Source organism: Cervus canadensis, chromosome 2 (assembly GCF_019320065.1).
Source record: "Cervus canadensis isolate Bull #8, Minnesota chromosome 2, ASM1932006v1, whole genome shotgun sequence".
Classification (NCBI taxonomy): domain Eukaryota; kingdom Metazoa; phylum Chordata; class Mammalia; order Artiodactyla; family Cervidae; genus Cervus; species Cervus canadensis.
In genome coordinates this window covers 77,390,341-77,409,658 of record NC_057387.1, presented here as the reverse complement: position 1 = coordinate 77,409,658, position 19,318 = coordinate 77,390,341, and the positions used below count along the sequence as shown (strand labels likewise).

Genomic DNA, 19,318 nt, shown 5'->3' with positions numbered 1-19,318 from the left:
GGGTGAGAAGTCCAGTAAACAAAGACAGAAAAGTATTTGTTGCTTTAGAGAGAAAGCATATTTGTTTCTTTTATTCTGGAAAATATATTCATGAAAGGTCATTGAGCTTGCTATTTCTGCTCCCCTCCTTCCTTAGTTGCCAGTTTGTGGGTTTGTTTAACACAGATACTTGACTTTTATTTATTTTATTTTTTATAATTTTATTTATTTATTTGGCTATGCCTGGTTTTCATTGCTCCGTGAGCTTTTGTCTAGTTGCAGGGAGCAGGAGCTCCTCTTTAATTGTGACGCACAGGCTTCTCATTGCAGCGGCTTCTCTTGTTGCAGAGCCTAGCCTCTAGAGCTTTTGAACTTCAGTAGTTGTGGTGCATGGGCTTAATTGCCTTGAGGCATGTGGGATCTTCCCAGACTAGGGGTTGAACCCATGTCTTCTGCATTGGCAGGCAGATTCTTTACCACTGAGCCACAAAGGAAAATCCTATATTTAACTTTTATTTATTTATTTATTTTTCAAAAACCACAATGAGGTTTTTCACGCCAGTCAGAGTGGCTGCTATCCAAAAGTCTACAAGCAATAAATGCTGGAGAGGGAGTGGAGAAAAGGGAACCCTCTTACACTGTTGGTGGGAATGCAAACTAGTACAGCCACTATGGAAAACAGTGTGGAGAGTCCTTAAAAAACTGGAAATAGAACTGCCATGTGACCCAGCAATCCCACTCCTGGGCATACACACCAAGGAAACCAGATCTGAAAGAGACACGTGCACCCCAGTGTTCATCGCAGCACTGTTTATAATAGCCAGGACATGGAAGCAACCTAGATGCCCATCAGCAGACGAATGGATAAGGAAGCTATGGTACATATACACAATGGAATATTACTCAGCCATTATATTTAACTTTTAAATAAAGCTTTTATAATATATGTGGCCCTTAATCAGGATTTTTTCCCCATCTGTCCCTTCTGTTGCTGAATAATTTATCTCTTTTGTGCTCTACATATGACCAGTTATTTTGCATACTGTTTTGGATTGCTGAAGTGGCAACATCTGGAACAGTTCCTGTGACCATTTTAGCTTTGGGGAGTCAGGCAGCTGCCCTGAGACCTGTTTCAGTCAGGTTGAGGTCAGAAATGCTCATCTGCTTTTGTTTCCATGAAACAGGCTGTCCTGGAGCTCTGGGCAGACACAGGTATCTTCTGTGCCCTTCAATAAGCAGGCAAAATCATGCATCACAACCTTAGCCTGGTATGACCCCTTAGAAACAGGTTCCCCAGCTTTCTCACATGCTCGTTTTCTTGCTTTTTGTAGTTGCCTATGATTTTAGGCAACTCCTTTAGAAGACAAATGCAACTCTTCAGGTTGCTTCAAGGATCAGGGCAGTGACTTTTTGCAGCCTCTTACTACTTCTGTATTTTATTGAAATGTCTCTATTTCCCTCAGCTAGGAGTTTGGATCTTCTTTGCCCCGTTCCCCTCTCCACCAGCCTTTTTCCTCTCACTTAATTTGTTCCTGTCTACAGCTTTGATCTCTTTGGAGAAAAAGCATCAGGGCACTAGAGTATTATTACTGGCCTCTGTTTGTTTATTTTTGCAAATACAGTATAATTGGTAGTTGGTCTTTTGGCCAGCCTGATATCACCTGACCCTCAGCAGCCCTCGTTCCTACAGGTTACTCTATGGGAGAAAAATTAGCTTTACCCATTTTTGTTTTCATTGATGTTGGTGAGAGCCTCGAAGTGATGATGACTTTTTGGATGTGGAAAAAAGCAGAGCCAAGGGAATACCAATAATTATGCTAATCTGAGAGCATTAAATCTTCAAATATTATGCATTTTTGGATAAGCAATTCTGTTGTTTTTGAAGTGTGGTTGTCTTTTTGTTTCTTGGGTGGTGGCCTGTAATTTTGTATTAAAGGAAAAATACCTAATCCTTCTTTGTTGACTTGCTGTGGAAATAGGACTGACTTATTTCTTGTTTTCTTTTGTGTGTATGCATGCAAGATTTTTTTTGGAGTGTTCATGAAAGGAAGCTAGGAGGATGTGTGGGTCTAATAATATACTACTTTGTGTATGAAGATGAAACTAATAATAATAATAATGATAGCATCATCAAGGGTGAGAGACTTGTAACTTTCAAAGCATAATTTCTTTTATAGACTTATTTTTCTCAGTCAAAACAGTGATTTCAGCTACTTTCCCTATAGTGATGATGGATCTGTGAGAGCTTATCTGACTGTTCAGTTGAGTTTGAGAGATTCCATCCCAGAGGTTCTTAATTGGGGGGGAAGTACAGAATCACCTGGGGGCCTGCTGTACATCAGCCACGCATAGCTCCTGCTCAGGACCTACAGACACGGGCAGTACAGAGGGAGGGGAGACCTGCTTATTTGGAAAAACCTTCCTGGGTGATTAAGAGGCACTGCATCAGCCCACTCCCTCTGCTGGACCCCTCCAGGGATTGTGGTCATCTGTCATGGTGTGGGGAGAGTGGGGACACCATGCCATCTGTGCCTGGAAGCCAAGGAGAGTGATTACTCATCTGGGAATTATGTAGAACCCACAATAGCAATCACTCTTGGAACCTGGTCACAGGCAGAACTCTATTAACTCTTCTAAGCATTGAATATTTGCATTGTGCCCGGTGACTGTTCATAGAGGGTCCTTGCATATACTGTCTCATGTAACCGTTTAAACCAGTTCTATCACCAGAGAAATGTGTTAGCAGCCCCTTGAAAGAAAATGAGCCTTCAGCTAGATTCAGGAGATAGGATCTGAGGAGAGTGCCTTAATGGATTTTCACCAGTAAGGGTTTCTTGAACCTCGGTTTCTTGGTCCGTAGTATGGAGTTAATGCTATACACCTTACAGGACTGGGAAAGAAGTAAAGAGTCCATAATGCTATGGACTGGGGAAGAAATAAGAGTGATAGGGGCTCAGGTGCTGCCTCTGTTCCATGAACCCTTCCTTAGCCTCCCTGAGTAGCCTTGTCTTCATTTTCAAGATGAGGATAAGAATATGCACCTCCTAGGCTTGTTGTGAGGACTGCATGTGATTCAGTAAGAAAAACACCTTGCTTTCTGCTTGGTACATGGCAGATATTTAATCCATGGTAGGGATCTTCCTTGCTGCTTTGTATTACAGGACTCTGAGGATGGCAGGGATGTGTTTTGGACAGCTATCACCCTGAGAGGGTCTACCTCATGTCCTGCATTCCTATAGTGATAGTTATAATAATGGTAGAAAGAGCTCCCTTTTATTGAGTGATTTTATTGAGTTCCAGCCACTGTACTGGGCATTGGGCCTACGTGGGGAGAAAAAGATGGATGTGGTTCCTGACCTCACTGAGTGTAACAATGAGAAGACCCTAAAGAGAAAGTTTTCAAAGCATTACTCTTCTTTGTGTGTATAAGGGGAAAGCTTTAATGTAGTGGGATGGCTTCTAAATGTGTATTTCATAACATAGGGGGCAGAGTGTGGAACATGTCTACTGGGAGGAAACTGGACTTTTGCATTTCCTGCATGCTTGTGCTTTTCAGTTTGTGGCTATAATGCTGCCCTGACGGAGGTTTGGCAGTTAATATTTCCCAGGGCAGCACGATGTAAATGCCCTGTGGTCTGTACTTACTAGAAGGATATACCCAGGGCAGAGTAGGGGGGAAAGGACCATTTTCAAAGTCCCCCTTGAAGAATTTTGTTGAGTTTTATCTTGAATTTCTCCCCATCTCCTTCCTCAAACATTCCTGGTGCTTGATATGCATAAACTATGCCCATGTCTTGGAAGATTCAGGTTTGACCACCATAAATTGGTTCATATTTCCAGCAGGGCAGTTATTTAATTTCCTGTTGGAAGTCTACAAATGTTGGCACTGTTCACTCTTTGGCAAAGGACCAAAAACCAGTACAGTATCATTAGTCTGCTCTGGTGTATAGATTAAAGCACGATTGTCTTTAATAAGAGGCCATCCCTGTTTAGGATGGGGCTTGGGGGACTGCAAGGGCATGGGGAAGCATAATCGAGCTTTCTAATCAAAACCAAAGTGCAATGACTGGGATTCACTCATGAAAAGGGTTAGGAGGAGGGCAGAGCTCTGTTTCCTTGTCTTGATTTCATTTGTTTGGGTTATTTTTCTCTAGACCCTGGGAGAGTTTGGGAGGTTGAGACTGGCCAGGTCTGTGCCATACCCTCATTAAGGCTTCCCAGCTCCCTCCTCTTCTCTGGATGTATTGCTCCTGGGAGCCACCCATCTCCAGAGTGCCCCGGGGGAGAAACATGGAGTGTCTCCACAGAACCCACTGTCATAACTGCCATGAGGTAGAGCTGGTATTTACTTACTGAGGCTCTGAAATGGGTGAGGCGCTTTACATATATCCTTTCCAATTTTCACAATAACCCTGTGAGATATGAATTATTATTGCTGTATTGAGGATGAGACTGTTGAGGGGCAAAGAGAGTAAGTCATCTGCAGCCAGTGAGTATCTGAGCTGGGTTTGAACTCAGTGTGATCTCTCTGAAAGGTTGTTCCTCTTTCCGTGTGCTGTGTCTGGACCCTAGCAGGGTTCTGAAGAAAGAAAGGGCTTGAGATTTTGGAGGGAAGGGTGAGCAGCTTGAAAATTTGGGGCTTGGAGGATTATTCCTAGATACTTCTTACCATGTTAGCCTTGTCTTTAGTTGGCAAGGATCCTTCAGTGTTGGCTCCTTAGTAGAATAAGCACAGAGACGTATTTTCCCCCCTCCAAACACTGTATCGTGAAAAATGTCATATATGGAAAAGCTGATGATGGTATATTCTTAAGTTCTGCCAGTTCTTCCTCTCTTCTCTGTACCAGACACCATGCTAACTGCTTTATTCACCTTAGCTCATTTATTCTTTCAGTATTCCCAATTTATAGATGAGCAGACTCTTTCACAGAGAGGTGAACTTCTTATTTCTCTAATTAGTAAATTACACAGCTGGGATTTGAACCTGGTGCGTGGAGACCGTGCTGTGGTATTTCTCTGCATTTCAATGAATTCTTCTCAGTGTTTCCGTTCTTTTTCAATATCATATTATTTAGAAAAACAGGGTCTAGATGGGAGGTCTTCAAAGGTTACTGATAAGGCAAAATTGCTAAAGCCCCAGAAATTGAAGGCTCCCAGAAGCTTCCAAAGAATCTCTGGAGCAAGCTGTAGTTTCCTTGAGCACCTCTGTCAGACCTTCTCTGGGGAAGGGGCAGTAGTTCTGCTCTCCCCAGAGTAGCCTTTGGAGGTTTTTTTTTTTTTTTTAATGATTGACTCAACATCTTCCTTTCACATGTTAAAAAAATCCAAACTCTACCTTGGGTCATCAGAGTGTTAATTTTTTTTTTTTTTTTTGATAGTGGGATCATCTTTGGCTTCCTCAGACCTCCAGATAGTACATCTTCCTTTCCTGGGACAGAAGGTGGTATTTGTAGGCACTGATTCATGGGAGCAGGTATCATAGTGTATGTGATTTTTGTAGGGGACCAAGCATGAATGATAATTGGTGCTTTTCAGCTTCTGCATGTTTGAGCCTGCTTCTTTACTGATTGGATGTTACCTTGAGCAAGTCAGGACTTCCGTGGTGGCCCACACTGTAAAGAATTTGTCTGCAATGCAGGAGACCCATGTTCCGTCCCTGGGTGGGGAAGATCCCCTGGAGAAGGGAATGGCTACCCACTCTAGTATTCTTATCTGGAGAATTCCATAGACAGAGGAAGCTGGCAGGCTACAGTTCATGGAACTGTAGCAAGTCACATAGCTTCTTAAACTCTGGGCCTCCCTGCAACAGTAATCATTGTCAGGAAGATAGATCCTTCCATCAGGAAATTTAATCTTCTTAAGGAGGCAGGACATATATTCATGGAAAAGATACTGCTGAAGAGGGAGGGCATAGCAACAGACAGGAATTGCTCTAGAGAGGCAGTGAAGAGAGAAGTGATTTGGTTGGCATAGTTGAGGGGAGGAAGAGAAAGTACCTGGGGCTTAAACTTGGGTTCAAATCTCAGTGCTGTCACTCAATAGGTGTGTAATTTTAGATTCAGTGGTCTTCAAGTTTCCACCATAAAATGCAGTTAATAACACCTGTATCAGTATCATTGCTAGGATTAAGCTTACATAACACATGTAGAGCTCCTAACATAGTAGTTCGTGTTGCTTGTGTTGTTCAGCCACAAAGTCATGTCCAGCTCTTTTGCAGCCCCATGAACTGTAGCCCGCCAGGCTCCTGTGTCTGTGGGATTTCCCAGGCAAGAATACTAAAGTGGGTTGCCATTTCCTTCTCCAGAGGGTCTTCCCAACCCAGGGATTGAACCCGTGTCTCCTGCATTGCAGGTGGATTCTTTAGCACTGAGCTGTTAGGAAAGCCAACCATCTCATAGTAGTTGGCAATTAAAAGATATCTCTTATGAGTAGGAAATGGGGGAAACTGAGGCAGGTCTTGATACCGGAACAGGATTTGGGTGTATGAAATGACCCAGTCCTGAAAGTATTTTAGAAATCACCATATCATCAAGAAGCATATTTGAAATCCCAGATTCTTCTCTTAATAAGGCATGCTTGTTTTATTTAAATTTGTTTGCTTGTTTGGTAAAATGTCTTTGGTAAGATGTCAACATGTCAGGCAATTGGGGGTTCTCTCCCTCCCACCCTCCTCACAGCCCCTGAAATCTATTGTAATTTTCTACACACCTGTTTGATTATTTAATGAAATCTATCTCTCCATACTGCAACAGGCACAAAGAACCAGTGTTCAGTAAGAATCAACATTGGAAATTGAGGCTATAATTGCACTATTGCATTTTTTTTTTTCTTTTTGGTGTTTTGTTTTTAGTTAGGAGGTCAGGAGGAGGGAAAATTGCTGCAGAAGAACTGAAATCCTGGTCTAGCACTCTGAGTGAATTTTTTCTTCCCTTTCTTCTATCCTACCTTGCAGTCATTTCCTCTGTGTGCGGATTAGGGTTTGATGTGAATTTTGACTTTCGCTGAGATTAGTTCTTTTATGGCCTTGAGGAATGTGTGGATAAAGAACTTAAAACATATCAGGAGTTGACAGTAAAGTTCAAAAGTCAAATGAAAGTTCTAAATGTGTCACTTTCTTGGAGTGGTTCTGTAGTGGTAGTATTAGGACTTTATAAACATTTTCTCATATGATCTTTCTAACAACCCTTTGTTATAAGATAGGTATTATTTTTCAGTGTTATTAAGTCATTTGTTAATTTCTTGACAGGTATTGTTTTTATTGCTATTATACAGATGGAGACACAGGGGACATGGATGAGAGAATAACTTGTGTGAGGTGATGCAGCTAGGAATTACCTGGGATTTGAACCTAGTTCTCTGACTCCAAGCCCTTCCTCTGAGTCTAGGTGGAATGCACTCCATTACAGGCTTCTCTCCTGTAGCAGGTAATGCTTGTTTCTGCTTTGTGAGGAACCCCTGGGAGCAGAGGAACGGGAAAGAGGAATGCTTTGTATTCACTTTTCATCCAACTAAGCCTGTTTGTTTTTTATTTTTTTCAGTATTTTAAAATATTTATTTATTTTTTATTGAAGGATAATTGCTTTACAGAATTTTGCTGTTTTATGTCAAACCTCAACATGAATCAGCCATAGGTATACCTATATCCCCTCTAATTTGGAACTCCCTCCCATCTCCCTCCCCACCCCACCCCTCTAGGTTGATAATGGAGGAAAATGGGTTTACAGTGTGTTCATTGCAACTAAGCCTTTTTATGCTCAAGGTTATAATGAGAAAAGAAGCACCAGAGCTATCATGTGTTAAGTACTCTTTTTGTGCCTGAATCAAAGCACTAAGCAAGGTGCTTTGCATAATTCTCACCTTGAACCAGGTTATCATTATCCTTATTATGTTGATGGGCTTCAAAAAAGCAAGTACCTTGTCCCCAGATTCACCCAGGAGAACATGCTGGTGTTAAGATTTGAACACAGGTGTTGAGAACACCATCTTGCCTCCCTATGCAGTTTTTAATGACTTTTGCCTGACAATCACATGATGGTGCTTGTGGCTTTAATTTTGAAGACCTTTTAAATTGTTGCATGGTTGATATATTTGGTAACCATTGGAAACTGCCGAAACTTTTCACTGCTAGATTTGGAAGAAAATAACAGTGAGTTGACGTGTTCGTGATTCAAGACTTCTGGGAAACTGAAAACACCCGTGTGTACTTATTTTGAGTCAATACGTTACTAGCGGCTCTGGCCCAAAAGGAGAAATTTCTGTCTTCTGAAATTGAGTGCAGGTCTCTTAGTGGCTTACTCCAGCAGGGAGCCAGTTATTACATAAGCTGAATACCAGGTCCATGGGTTTCCCTAGCCTGAAAAAGAAGCAGCGTCTGCAGTTATGAGGAAAACAGAAAGACCCATTTCTCTGTGGAGTGATACTGAACAGGCTGCTTCAGCCATGAGAATATTCTGGCCAGAAGAAAATGTAGCTTAAGAAAAGCCCCAGCTGGTCCAAGTAACTTAAGCCCAGCTATTCATGAAATATTATCTGACAGCCTCCCCCTCCCCAAGTGCCTGGGGACTGAGTCAGAATTGCTCCAGGAACCTGTGTTCTCATTTTGGCATCATAGGCTAGGCAGTTTCAAGAAAAGCTGTAGTATTTAGATCAAACCTTTGTGTGTGTGTGTGTGTGTGTGTGTGAACATAAGAGCATTTAATAAGTGTCCTGGCAGGCTTTCTGTGGTGATCCTAGAGCTGATTATACAGAGTGAAGTAAGTCAGAAAGAGACAGAAGCATCATATATTAACACATGTATGGAATCTAGAAAGATGGTACTGATGAACTATCTGCAGGGCAGCAATGGAGACTCAGATATAGCAAACAGACTTGTGGACACCAGGCAGGACGGAGAGGGTGGGACGAATTGAGAGTGTAGCAGTGAAACATATACATTACCATATGTAAAATCAGATAGCCAGTGGGAATTGCATTATGGTGCAGGGAGCTCAAATCCTGTGCTCCGTACAACCTAGAGGGGTGAGATAGAGTGGGAAGTGGGAGGGAAGTTCAAGAAGAAGGGGACATACAAATACTGATGGCTGATTCATGTTGATTATATGACAGAAACCGAGACAATATTGTAAAGCAATTATCCTTCAATTAAAAATAGATACATTTAAATTTTAAAAAAAAAAAGAGGAGACATAAATAATGTTAGGAATTCAAGAGATAATATAACCATAGATACAGAAAAGGTTATTTTTAAACATAAAAAATATTCTATACAACTTTTTAGCAATACCTTGAATGTTTATACTAAAAAAAAAAAAAGAATTAACCGACACTGATTTCTAAATGAGGGCTTTTGCATGTGTCTAGAACTGTGCTTGCTGATGTAAATATAGAGATGAGACAAGTAAAACACTAGAATGGAAGCCCCACGAAAGCAGGGATCTATTTTGTTTATTCATGAAGCCTTAATATTTGGAAATGTCTGGCATATAGTGGAAGCTAATATGACATTTGTTGAACGAGTGAGTATAGGTCTCTGCCTGTAAGAGCTTACACCCTAGTTTGTTTGCATCATAATAATTAATGTTTATTAAAACAGTGATGTGTTTATTATAGAAAATAAGAAAAGAGCAGATAAGTAAAAAGAAAAATAATGAGGAGGTAATAATTATTTTCATTTAAAAGCTCATATCCTTGAAAGCTTTTTCTATGTAAACACTTTTTTTTTAAATGGGCTTATGCCCTTGCAAGTTGATTTTATGACTTGCTTTTCCCCCTACTTATCAGTGTTACTGTGAGCAACTTTCTATATCAACACATATAACATTCAAACAGTCAACTTTTAATCACTGCAAAATTTAGTATATGTGTGATTATATCACAATTTTCTTTAGTCCTATTGTTGGGCAGTAGGTTTTCCACTCCCCTTCTCTCTCTTCTCTCTTTCTAGTTTGAACAATGCTCTGCTTGTCTGTCAACTTTTCCACATATCCATGATTATTTTCTTGGCAATAATTCTTAGAAGTGGAATTACTGGATCAAAGGTCAGAGGCTTTTGATACATATTGAATATAATCATGTTGCTCACCATGAAGACTGGGAAAATGCATAACCCTCTCTACTGAAAGAAAGTGCTTTTTCCTTTACCTATACTGACACCGTGTATTGTCATGTTAAAATACTTGACTGTCTCCTAGGTTAAAAAACGGAGTACTGTCGTTAATGTTCACGTACTTTTGATTTGCTAATGATGTTAAAAATCTTCCTCATATGTTTTTGGTCATTTGTATTTATTTTTTTGTGAGTTACCATCGTCTTACTCAGAGATTCATGAGGACAGATCTTTTCTTGGATCCTCAGGTCCCACAGTGGGACTCGCTGTGGCATTTATCTCACAGTTACACCTTAAGAGCCATTGATTTCACCCACCCATCTACCCATCCACCCATCCATCATTCATCTACCCTTCTCTTTACTTGTTATTTCAACAAGTACTGAAGACCTGCTAGGTACCAGGCAGAGAAATAGAGGGTTATAATTTAAAGCAGTGCTTTGAAAGTTTCTGATATTGTTGCCCTCAGAAACAAAGCTTATATTTTTAGGAAAGACCGTAATATGAATTGATATAATGAGTGGCTCCTCGAAAAGTTTTTTCCCTAATGAATTTTCTTTAAGATAATAAAACTGAGCCAGCTTGTTTTTTCTAAGCACCCATCAGGGGTAGGTAGACAGAGACCAAGAAATTTTTTCTGTAAAGGACCAGATAGTAAATATTTTTGATCATGTAGTCTCTCTGAAAACTACTCAGCTCTGCTCTGAGAGTGAAAAAACGAGCAACCATAGACAAATGAGCCTGGCTATGTTCCAATAAAAGTTTATTTATAGGTATTGAAATTTGAATTTCATATAGTTTTCACATGTCACAAAATGTTATTTTTCTTTAATTTTTTTCAATTATGTAAGAATATAAAAACTTTTCTTAGCCTATAGGTCCTATGAAAACAGGAAGTGAGCTAGATTTGTCCTGAGTTTGTAGTTTCCTAACCCCTGGAAAGGGCATGCTGTAAAGGCAGAGGGGAACCATTCTAGTTTTGCAAATTTGCTTTGAACAACTCCCACAATTTATGAAGGATAATAAAGTTGAGTTTAGCTGGGGCTGGGGAATATCCAGACTCTTAGTGATGAGCATTGTGTAGCTTTTAGTGTTTTAGCAATATTTAAATTTTTTAAATGTATTTTAATTATATATTTACTCATACAAAAAGTCCACAGTTAAGTGTAATAGAATAAAAGTCTCCCATATCCTTTTTCAAGGATAGAAGACATATTTTGATGTATTTCTTTTTAGTCTTCATAAATGTATACATTCACATATGTGTGATGTCATTCTATATAAATACTTTTATATCCTGCTTTGTTTCCATTCATATTATATGGGAATATTTTTCAGTGCTGTTAAATATTTTAATGTAAACTAAATTCACAGTAAGATACCACTACACACAGAATGGCTATAATAATAGTAAAAAAAACCCAGAAAAACCACCGAAAGTAACTTATCCAAGAGAAATGAAGCCATATATCTATAGGAAAACATGTATACAGATGTTCAATGAAGCATTATTTATAATGGCCAAAAAGTGGAAACAACCCAAATGTTCATCAACTGATGAATGGATAAACAAAATATTAGGTATGTCCATATACTAGAATACTAACAATAAAAAAGAGCAAAATAGTGATACAGATTACAACATGGCTAAACTTCAGACACATTATGCTAAGTGAAAGAAGCCAGACACAAAAGAACTTTTATTATATGATTATATTTATATGATATTTCCAAAAAAGGCAAATATCAAGACAGAAAGCAGGGTAATTTTTGCCTGAGGCTGGAGTTGGAGCGGAAGCTCACAGGAACAGCAAAACTCTTGGGGTGATGCATGTGTTCTAAAAGTTGAATGTGGTGAGGATTGCTCATCTAGGAGCATTTAGTACAAACCATTGGACAACACACTTTCAGTGGGTGGACTGTGTGGCATGTAAATTATACCTCAATACAACTGTTAAAAATATTCTTTGAAAACAATTGAAAAAAATTTTTTTAATTAAAATTTTATTTATTTATTTTTTGGCCATGCTACATAGCATGTGGGATTTTAGTTCCCCTTGCCAGGGATCAAACTAGCACCCGCTGCATATGGGAGCATGAAGTTTTAACCACTGGACTGCCAGAAAAGTTCTGAAAACTCAATTTTTAATGGCATCATATTCCATTGTGTGAATGTTCAGTTTCTTTATTCTGTGTAACTTGGAAGAAATGTTCAGAGTTTATTCTCTCTTTAGCTAAAATCCATAATCAGTAGGTTAGATTGGAGCCACTGAATGTAAACAAGACTGATTTAGTGGAATGACTCCTGATTCAGTGGGCAAGGAACCTAGCATGGTCTCAATTCTGCCTCCAGCAGAGTGGACCTGAGTCCTCTTGTCTGTAAAATCTATAAGAGAAATGGGCACCAGGAAATAACTGGGCGCTAAGATGGTGGAGGAAAGAAGCAGAAAACATCGTAGTGATGGTAATATACAAGACTGATTTCCTGAGAAGGCTGAGGCCAGAAACTGATTACTGACTCTGTCTCCACATCTTCTCTTCTCCTGCTTTCTGGTGCTGGGAGGAGGTCACTGGGAACCACAGCGTCCCGAGGCCGGTGATTTCTACTGAGGAGAATAAGGAATTGGACCAGGAGTTGGGGTGGCCTCTGCTGTAGAAACTGGAGGGTTCTGCTTGGCCTCAGCCCCTGCCATGGGGTTGGAGCACCATTGCAGTGATTCGGTCCCTGGGAACTGTTAACACCTAGTTTTTGTGTTCCCAAATGGAACCATAGAGCTCATCATAGGAATACCGAGGTTAGAAATACTTTTACAGTCGAGAGTTTAGAAACATAGCTGTGAAATAATAGGTTACCATGTTTGCTTTCCAAGGGAGAGCTGAAACTGGCTGAGATTGAGCTGGTCACTGATTCCTTGTGTTTCTCATCTCTAGCCGAATTCCAGGTTTTCCTCGAGCACAGCGAGCAGCATCTGAACCAGAGAACTCAAAGGAAAAGTGGTGGAAGCCTAACTTGTAAATGTTTTTTTCATTAGCTCCAGGCTCCCAGCCACCAATAAACTCTCTGCTTTTAAAAATCCTTTATTATTTTGTGAATTTTTTTTTAAAAAACGTTTTTCCTATTATTCATGTACTTGGGATCTCCTTAAAATGTTATCAAGCATTTATCTATTTTGTCCTTCCAAAAGGTAACAACATTCTAAGATTTTGCTTAAAATAGAGAGGAAGGAAAAAAAAAAAACATTTAATAAACTTGCTGTAACTTGAGCCTGTTGGTGGTCTTGGAAGAAACCCAAATCCAGGTTTGGTTGATACTGTGTAATGTGAATGCAATTAGTAGTGGTTTTTCTAAAGTAAAAAGAGATGTAGAAAAATAATGCACAGCAAATTTAGGTCAGAGCTGGGAAGCTTATAAATCCTTATTTTTGTTTTCATTACTTTAAGTAATAGGGAAGCTTTTGTCTTTATTACATAATTTCCTTAGCAATAATACATTTAACATTTTTTGAGTTAATTTCATATGTTTGATCAGAAAGCCACAGTTCATAACCCTGGGATGTGGCTGCTGGCACTGTTTATGTACAGAAGATTTCTTGTTCATCCCTAGGCAGCCAACACTAAAATCATGGATGGGGGCAACATTCATCACCTGTTTCTTCTTTCCGTAGAAGGTCTGACAAAGGAGTTTTCAAAGGATCCGCATCCTTCTGCTAGGCAAGGTAGTAAACTGACCTGTGTATTGTTCAGTCACCAAGTTGTGTCCGACTCTTTGTGACCCCATGGACTGCAGCATGCCAGGCTTCCCTGTCCTTCACCATCTCCCAGAGTTTGCTCAAACTCATGTCCATTGAATTGGTGATGCCATCCAACCACCTCATCCTTTGTAGCCCCCTTCTTCTCCTCCCTTCAGTCTTTTCCTCTGACCTCAATCTTGCCAAGCATCTGGGTCTTTTCCAATGAGTTGGCTCTTCATATCAGGTGACCAAAGTACTGGTGCTTCAGCTTCAGCATCAGTCCTTCCAATGAATATTCAGGATTGGTTTCCTTTAGGATTGACTGGTTTGAACTCCTTTCTGTCCAAGGGACTCTCAAGAGACTTCTCAGGACCACAGTTTGGAAACATCAGTTCTTCTGTGCTCAGTCTTCTTTATGTTCCAACTGTCACATCTGTACATGACTACTGGAAAAACCATAGCTTGGACTATATGCATCTTTGTCAGCAAAGTAATGTCTCTGCTTTTTAAAATGCTGTCTAGGTTTGTCATAGTTTTTCTTCCAAGAAGCAAGTGTCTTTTAATTTCATGGCTTCAGTCACTGTCTGCAGTGATTTTGGAGCCCAAGAAAATAAAACCTTCCATTGTTTCCACCTTTTCCCCATTTATCTACCATGAAGTGATAGGACTGGATGCCATAATCTTAGTTTTGTGAAGCTGATTTTTAAGCCAGCCTTTTCACTCTCCTCTTTCACATTTGTCAAGAGGCTCTTTAGTTTCCTTTTTGCTTTCTGCCATTAGTGGTATCATCTGCATATCTGAGGTTATTGATATTTTTCCTGGCAATCTTGATTCCAACTTGTGATTAATCAAACCTGACATTTTACATGATGTACTCTGCATATACATCGTGTGGTGTTGGAGAAGACTCCTGATAGTCCCACGGACTACTAGGAGATCCAACCAGTCCATCCTAAAGGAAATCAGTCCTGAATATTCATTGGAAGGACTGGTGCTGAAGCTGAAACTTCAACACTTTGGCCACCTGATGCGAAGAACTGACTCATTGGAAAAGAACCTGACGCTGGGAAAGATTGAAGGTGGGAGGAGAAGGGGATGACAGAGGATGAGATGGTTGGATGGCATCACCAACTCGATGGACATGAGTTTGAGTAAGCTCTGGGAGTTGGTGATGGACAGGGAGGTCTAGTGTGCTGCAGTCCATGGGATGGCAAAGAGTCAGACACGACTGAGTGACTGAAGTGAACTGAACTCTGCATATAATTTAAATAAGCAGGGTAACAGTATACAGCCTTGACATACTCCTTTTTCAGTTTTGAACCAGTTCATTGTTCTTGTCCGGTTCTAACCTATTGCTTCTTGATCTGCATACAGGTTTCTCAAGAGGCAGGTAAGGAGTTCTGATATTCCCATCTCTTTAAGAATTTTCCACAGTTTTTTGTGATCCACAGAGTATAAGGCTTTAGCATAGTCAATGAAGCAGAAATAGATGTTTTTCTGGAATTCCCTTGCTTTTTCTATGATCCATCAGATGTTGGCAATTTGATCTCTGGTTCCTCTGTCTTTTTTAAATCCAGCTTGTACATCTGGAATTTCTTGGTTCACTTGCTGTTGAAGCCTCCCATGAAGGATTTTTTGAACATTACCTTGCTAGCATGTGTATTGGTGTTGCCCTATTTCAGAGGATGTGATTTGATTCTAACATATTTAAACCTATGTGACCAGACTGTAAATTCTTCAAGGACAGGGGTTATGTTTTCCTGGTAGTGCTCAGGAAATGATATCTCTTTGTATTCTTACCTTCCAGATTCGAGATGCAATTTTACTCCTCCCAGCTGCACCATTGTCCTCGTGCTTCTTCTTGAACTTGCCAGCAAAACTCCTGCTTTAGTATCTTGCCATTTTCAATTCCCTGGGCCTGAAGGCCAGATACCAGCGTGAATCACTCCCTCACCTTTTCTAGGTCTTTGTTCAAAAGAGACCATCTCAGGGACACCCTACCTATCTTCTTTGTTTGTTTGTTTTTTCATAGTATCACCAATTCAGTTCAGTCACTCAGTTGTGTCCGACTCTTTGCAACCCCAATAACTGCAGCACGCTAGGCTTCCCTGTCCATCACCAACTTCCGGAGCTTGTTTAAACTCATGTCCATCGAGTTGGTGATGCCATCCAACCATCTCATCCTCTGTTGTCCCCTTCTCCTCCTGCCTTCAATCTATCCCAGCATCAGGGTCTTTTTCCAATGAGTTAGTTCTTTGCATCAGGTGGCCGAAGTATTGGAGCTTCAGCTTTAGCATTAGTCCCTCCAGTGAATATTCGGGACTGATGTCCTTTAGGATTGACTGGTTTGATTTCCTTGCAGTCCAAGGGACTCTCAAGAGTCTTTTCCAACACCACAGTTCAGAAGCATCAATTCTTCAGTGCTCAGCTTTCTTTATGGTCCAAGTCTCACAGCCATACATGACTATTGGAAAAACCATAGTTTTGACTATATGGACCTTTGTCAATAAAATAGTGTCTCTGCTTTTTAATATGCTGTCTAGGTTGGTCATAGCTTTTCTTCTAAGGAGCAAATGTCTTTTAATTTCATGGCTGCAGTCACTATCTGCAGTGATTTTGGTATCACCACCATCGGATAAACTGATTTGCTGATAGACTGTATATCCTGTTTGTTTATTTGGTTTATTGTTTGTCCTGCCACCACTGGAATGTGAGCTCCTGGGCAAGGGTTTCTGTCTGATTTGGTCACTGCTGTGCACCCAGTGCCTGAAACATAAGAGTTGCTACAACTTGAACAAATGAATGTTCCACTACTTGCTAGTTATGTGGCAGTGGTGGATTTGTTTGTTCTCTTGGATCCATTGTTTGATTCTCCATTGTTCCATAAAATGGCATGTATAGGTCATATAAAACTCTTTCATGCTATGTCATGCGAATGCCTTCATTTGTGTCTTTCCTTTAACAAGCCAGACCCCAATCCCGCCTTCACAGAGCTTAGTCTTATGGGGGAATTGGACAAATACATGAATGATCCTAGTAAACTGGGCTAGCAGCCCTGCTAGGGAAGGTGTGATGAGCTGTGGGAGCACCTCTGAGGGACTCCTAAGCCAGCTAAGACCAGGGAAGTCTTCCACGAGATCTAGAGATGGAACTGGCGTTGAGCAGGCAGAGTCAGGGTGATGCTATGGGTGGTGTGAAAAGCATTCCAGGCAGGAAGGATAATGTGTAGAGTCTGGGAGTGAGGGACCATGAAGTATGGGGAGGACTGAAAGTCATCCAGTCTGTCTGGAGCACACATGTGCAGGTGGTAAGTAGATGAGAGGTGGGACTTGAGATGTGGTCTGGGGACAGATTAGGGAGAGCCTAGCCGGCCATGCCAGGGAGCTTGGGTTTGATCCTAAGGGTATTATGGATCCATGGAATGGTTTCAAGGACAGGACTGTCTTGTCAGACACAACCGTCATTTTATGGAGTAAGACAGTTTTTTCTCCCTTGATGAGAAACTTGAATATAAGCTCTCTAAAAGGAAGATTGAAAGTGAAGTTGCTCAGTCGTGTCCGACTCTTTGCAACTCCGTGGACTGCAGCCCACCAGGCTTCTCCATCCATGGGGTTTTCCAGGCAAGAATACTGGAGTGGGTTGCCATTGCCTTCTCCAAAAAGGAAGATTATGAAAACAACAAAGCCAGAAAGTGAATCTTTAGACTCCATGAAATCTGCTGAAATTCAATTGAATCTGACTGGTGCGTTTCACAGCAATAAATTTAAAGATTCCACCCACCCCTCCCAAACACACATACAAATGCTTAAGAAGCTTAATTATCTTTGGGTGTATAGCTCGCAGCTTAAGTTAGGGGACATGGTATTGCTACAGACATAGATACTCCCATTGAACTTCACATCACAGTGGGGCAGACAAATAAAGCAAGAGTGAGGAAACAGAGAAGGTTCTAATCTTAGCATTTAGACCCATAAGGAGTGAGGGTTCCTCCTACTCAGCACTAATTGCCAAATGAAAAAAACAAGGTTGCACCTTTAGGGCATAATGTGGTGGAGGCAGATTTTGGTCCTGTCCTTACAACTCATCTATCATGAGTGATGTGACTTTGGGAACCACATAACCTCTTTGAGCCTCAGTTTCTTTTTCCTGAAAGTGGAGTTAAGGCTATCTGTCTTTCAAATTTGTTAGGATTCAGTAAGATAAAGTACAGTCAGCTCTGCTATAGCATTTGTTTTAAAAACACAAATTTGTTCCAATCTGATTGATATAATAGAGAACAATTTGAGGGTAATACGGACTTCATGTTTGTTTATGATGGACTTTTTCTGTGAGAAATGCTAGGTGAACTCAGAAAACTGTGCCCAGCGGAAGTGAGCTGCAGAACATGCATCTCAGACTTCTACGGGCTCCTGCAGTTCATGTGTGTTATGAGCCACACCCATCCACACCTGGTGTTAAAAATTTCTGATTTCCGGTAATTCTCTGCCCACCACTTCTCAATAATCCACAAGCTGCAACCCTTCCAGCACCCACTTCTATAAGCAAACTTCAGGTCTTTTCCAAGATAAGCTGTAATATTCATTATTAATGTACATCTAAACCATTTAACATGCAATACTATGCTACTGTGTTTATTGGATCCCTATCTTTTATTCTGTGTCACTAATAAAGTTTTTGCATGGTGTGCCCCAATCCTATTTTCTCATAAGCTGTGTGGTTTTTATTACAGTGTAGTGATTTTTTGGAATTTCTATTTGCTGTTATAGCAGACCTGTCTCTATCTAAATCATCTAATGCAACTCCTGGCAGACTATGGACACTTAGGAAAAGATAGCACTTTTACTACTATCAATATTGATCTCCTTAAATATGATGTTGGATTGGGGCAAGGACAAGTATTAATAGCTGGAGTATTTAATTGCTGGATTGTGAGTGAAATGGAACAGCTGGGTTGGAAGGGTTTTGTTGCCTTTGTTTTTTTCCGAGTGTGTAGTGGTAGACAGACCATTACTGGGGTGTTGTTGGTGACAAACCAAGTATGTTAAGAAAAGAGCAAGCTGGGAAGAGTGAAGACATGGTCATTAAAAAAATGTTCATTAAACAATGTAGGGCACTGCCCTGGGGAAGAAGGGTTGCTTTGTAAGATTCCAGGGCTTGTGAGCAGCTTGCCACTTATAAAGCTCAGGGCTCTGCTCTGCACAGGGGGCGGTGGCTGTTATGGACAGGTGAGGAGTCAAGAGAAGTGAGGCATGGGCTTGGAGGTTCTACCTTTGAAGTTTATTTTTTAAAAAATAATAATAATGTGTAAGAACAGATGACTAACTGCAGGGCATACCAGGGTAAATTTTACACAAAAACAAGCCAGAGTTTTCCAGCAAAACTTGGACTTCTGCTTGCCTTTTTTTAGTGGTCTAAAAGAATAGCTCGCACATGGACATATTTACACGTGATTTCTTTAGTCATGCCCTTGAACTGGGAATATAAAGACCCCGCTTTATTTATG

The 19,318-nt window shown here is 40.5% G+C and overlaps 1 protein-coding gene across 2 annotated transcripts in view; it reads left to right on the top strand.

Moving 5' to 3' along the window:
- Positions 1-19,318, top strand: part of ROR1 (receptor tyrosine kinase like orphan receptor 1) — a 455,574-nt gene that overhangs the window by 43,784 nt on the left and 392,472 nt on the right. Inside the window, exon 1 of one of the 2 annotated variants that reach the window (XM_043461092.1) lies at positions 793-7,403. The exons of the other annotated variant lie outside the window; for it this stretch is intronic. Coding sequence (XP_043317027.1) covers positions 7,370-7,403 — 34 coding nt within the window. The 5' untranslated portion in view covers positions 793-7,369. Of the gene's footprint in view, positions 1-792; positions 7,404-19,318 lie in introns of those variants that run through there. 2 annotated transcript variants of the gene reach the window in all.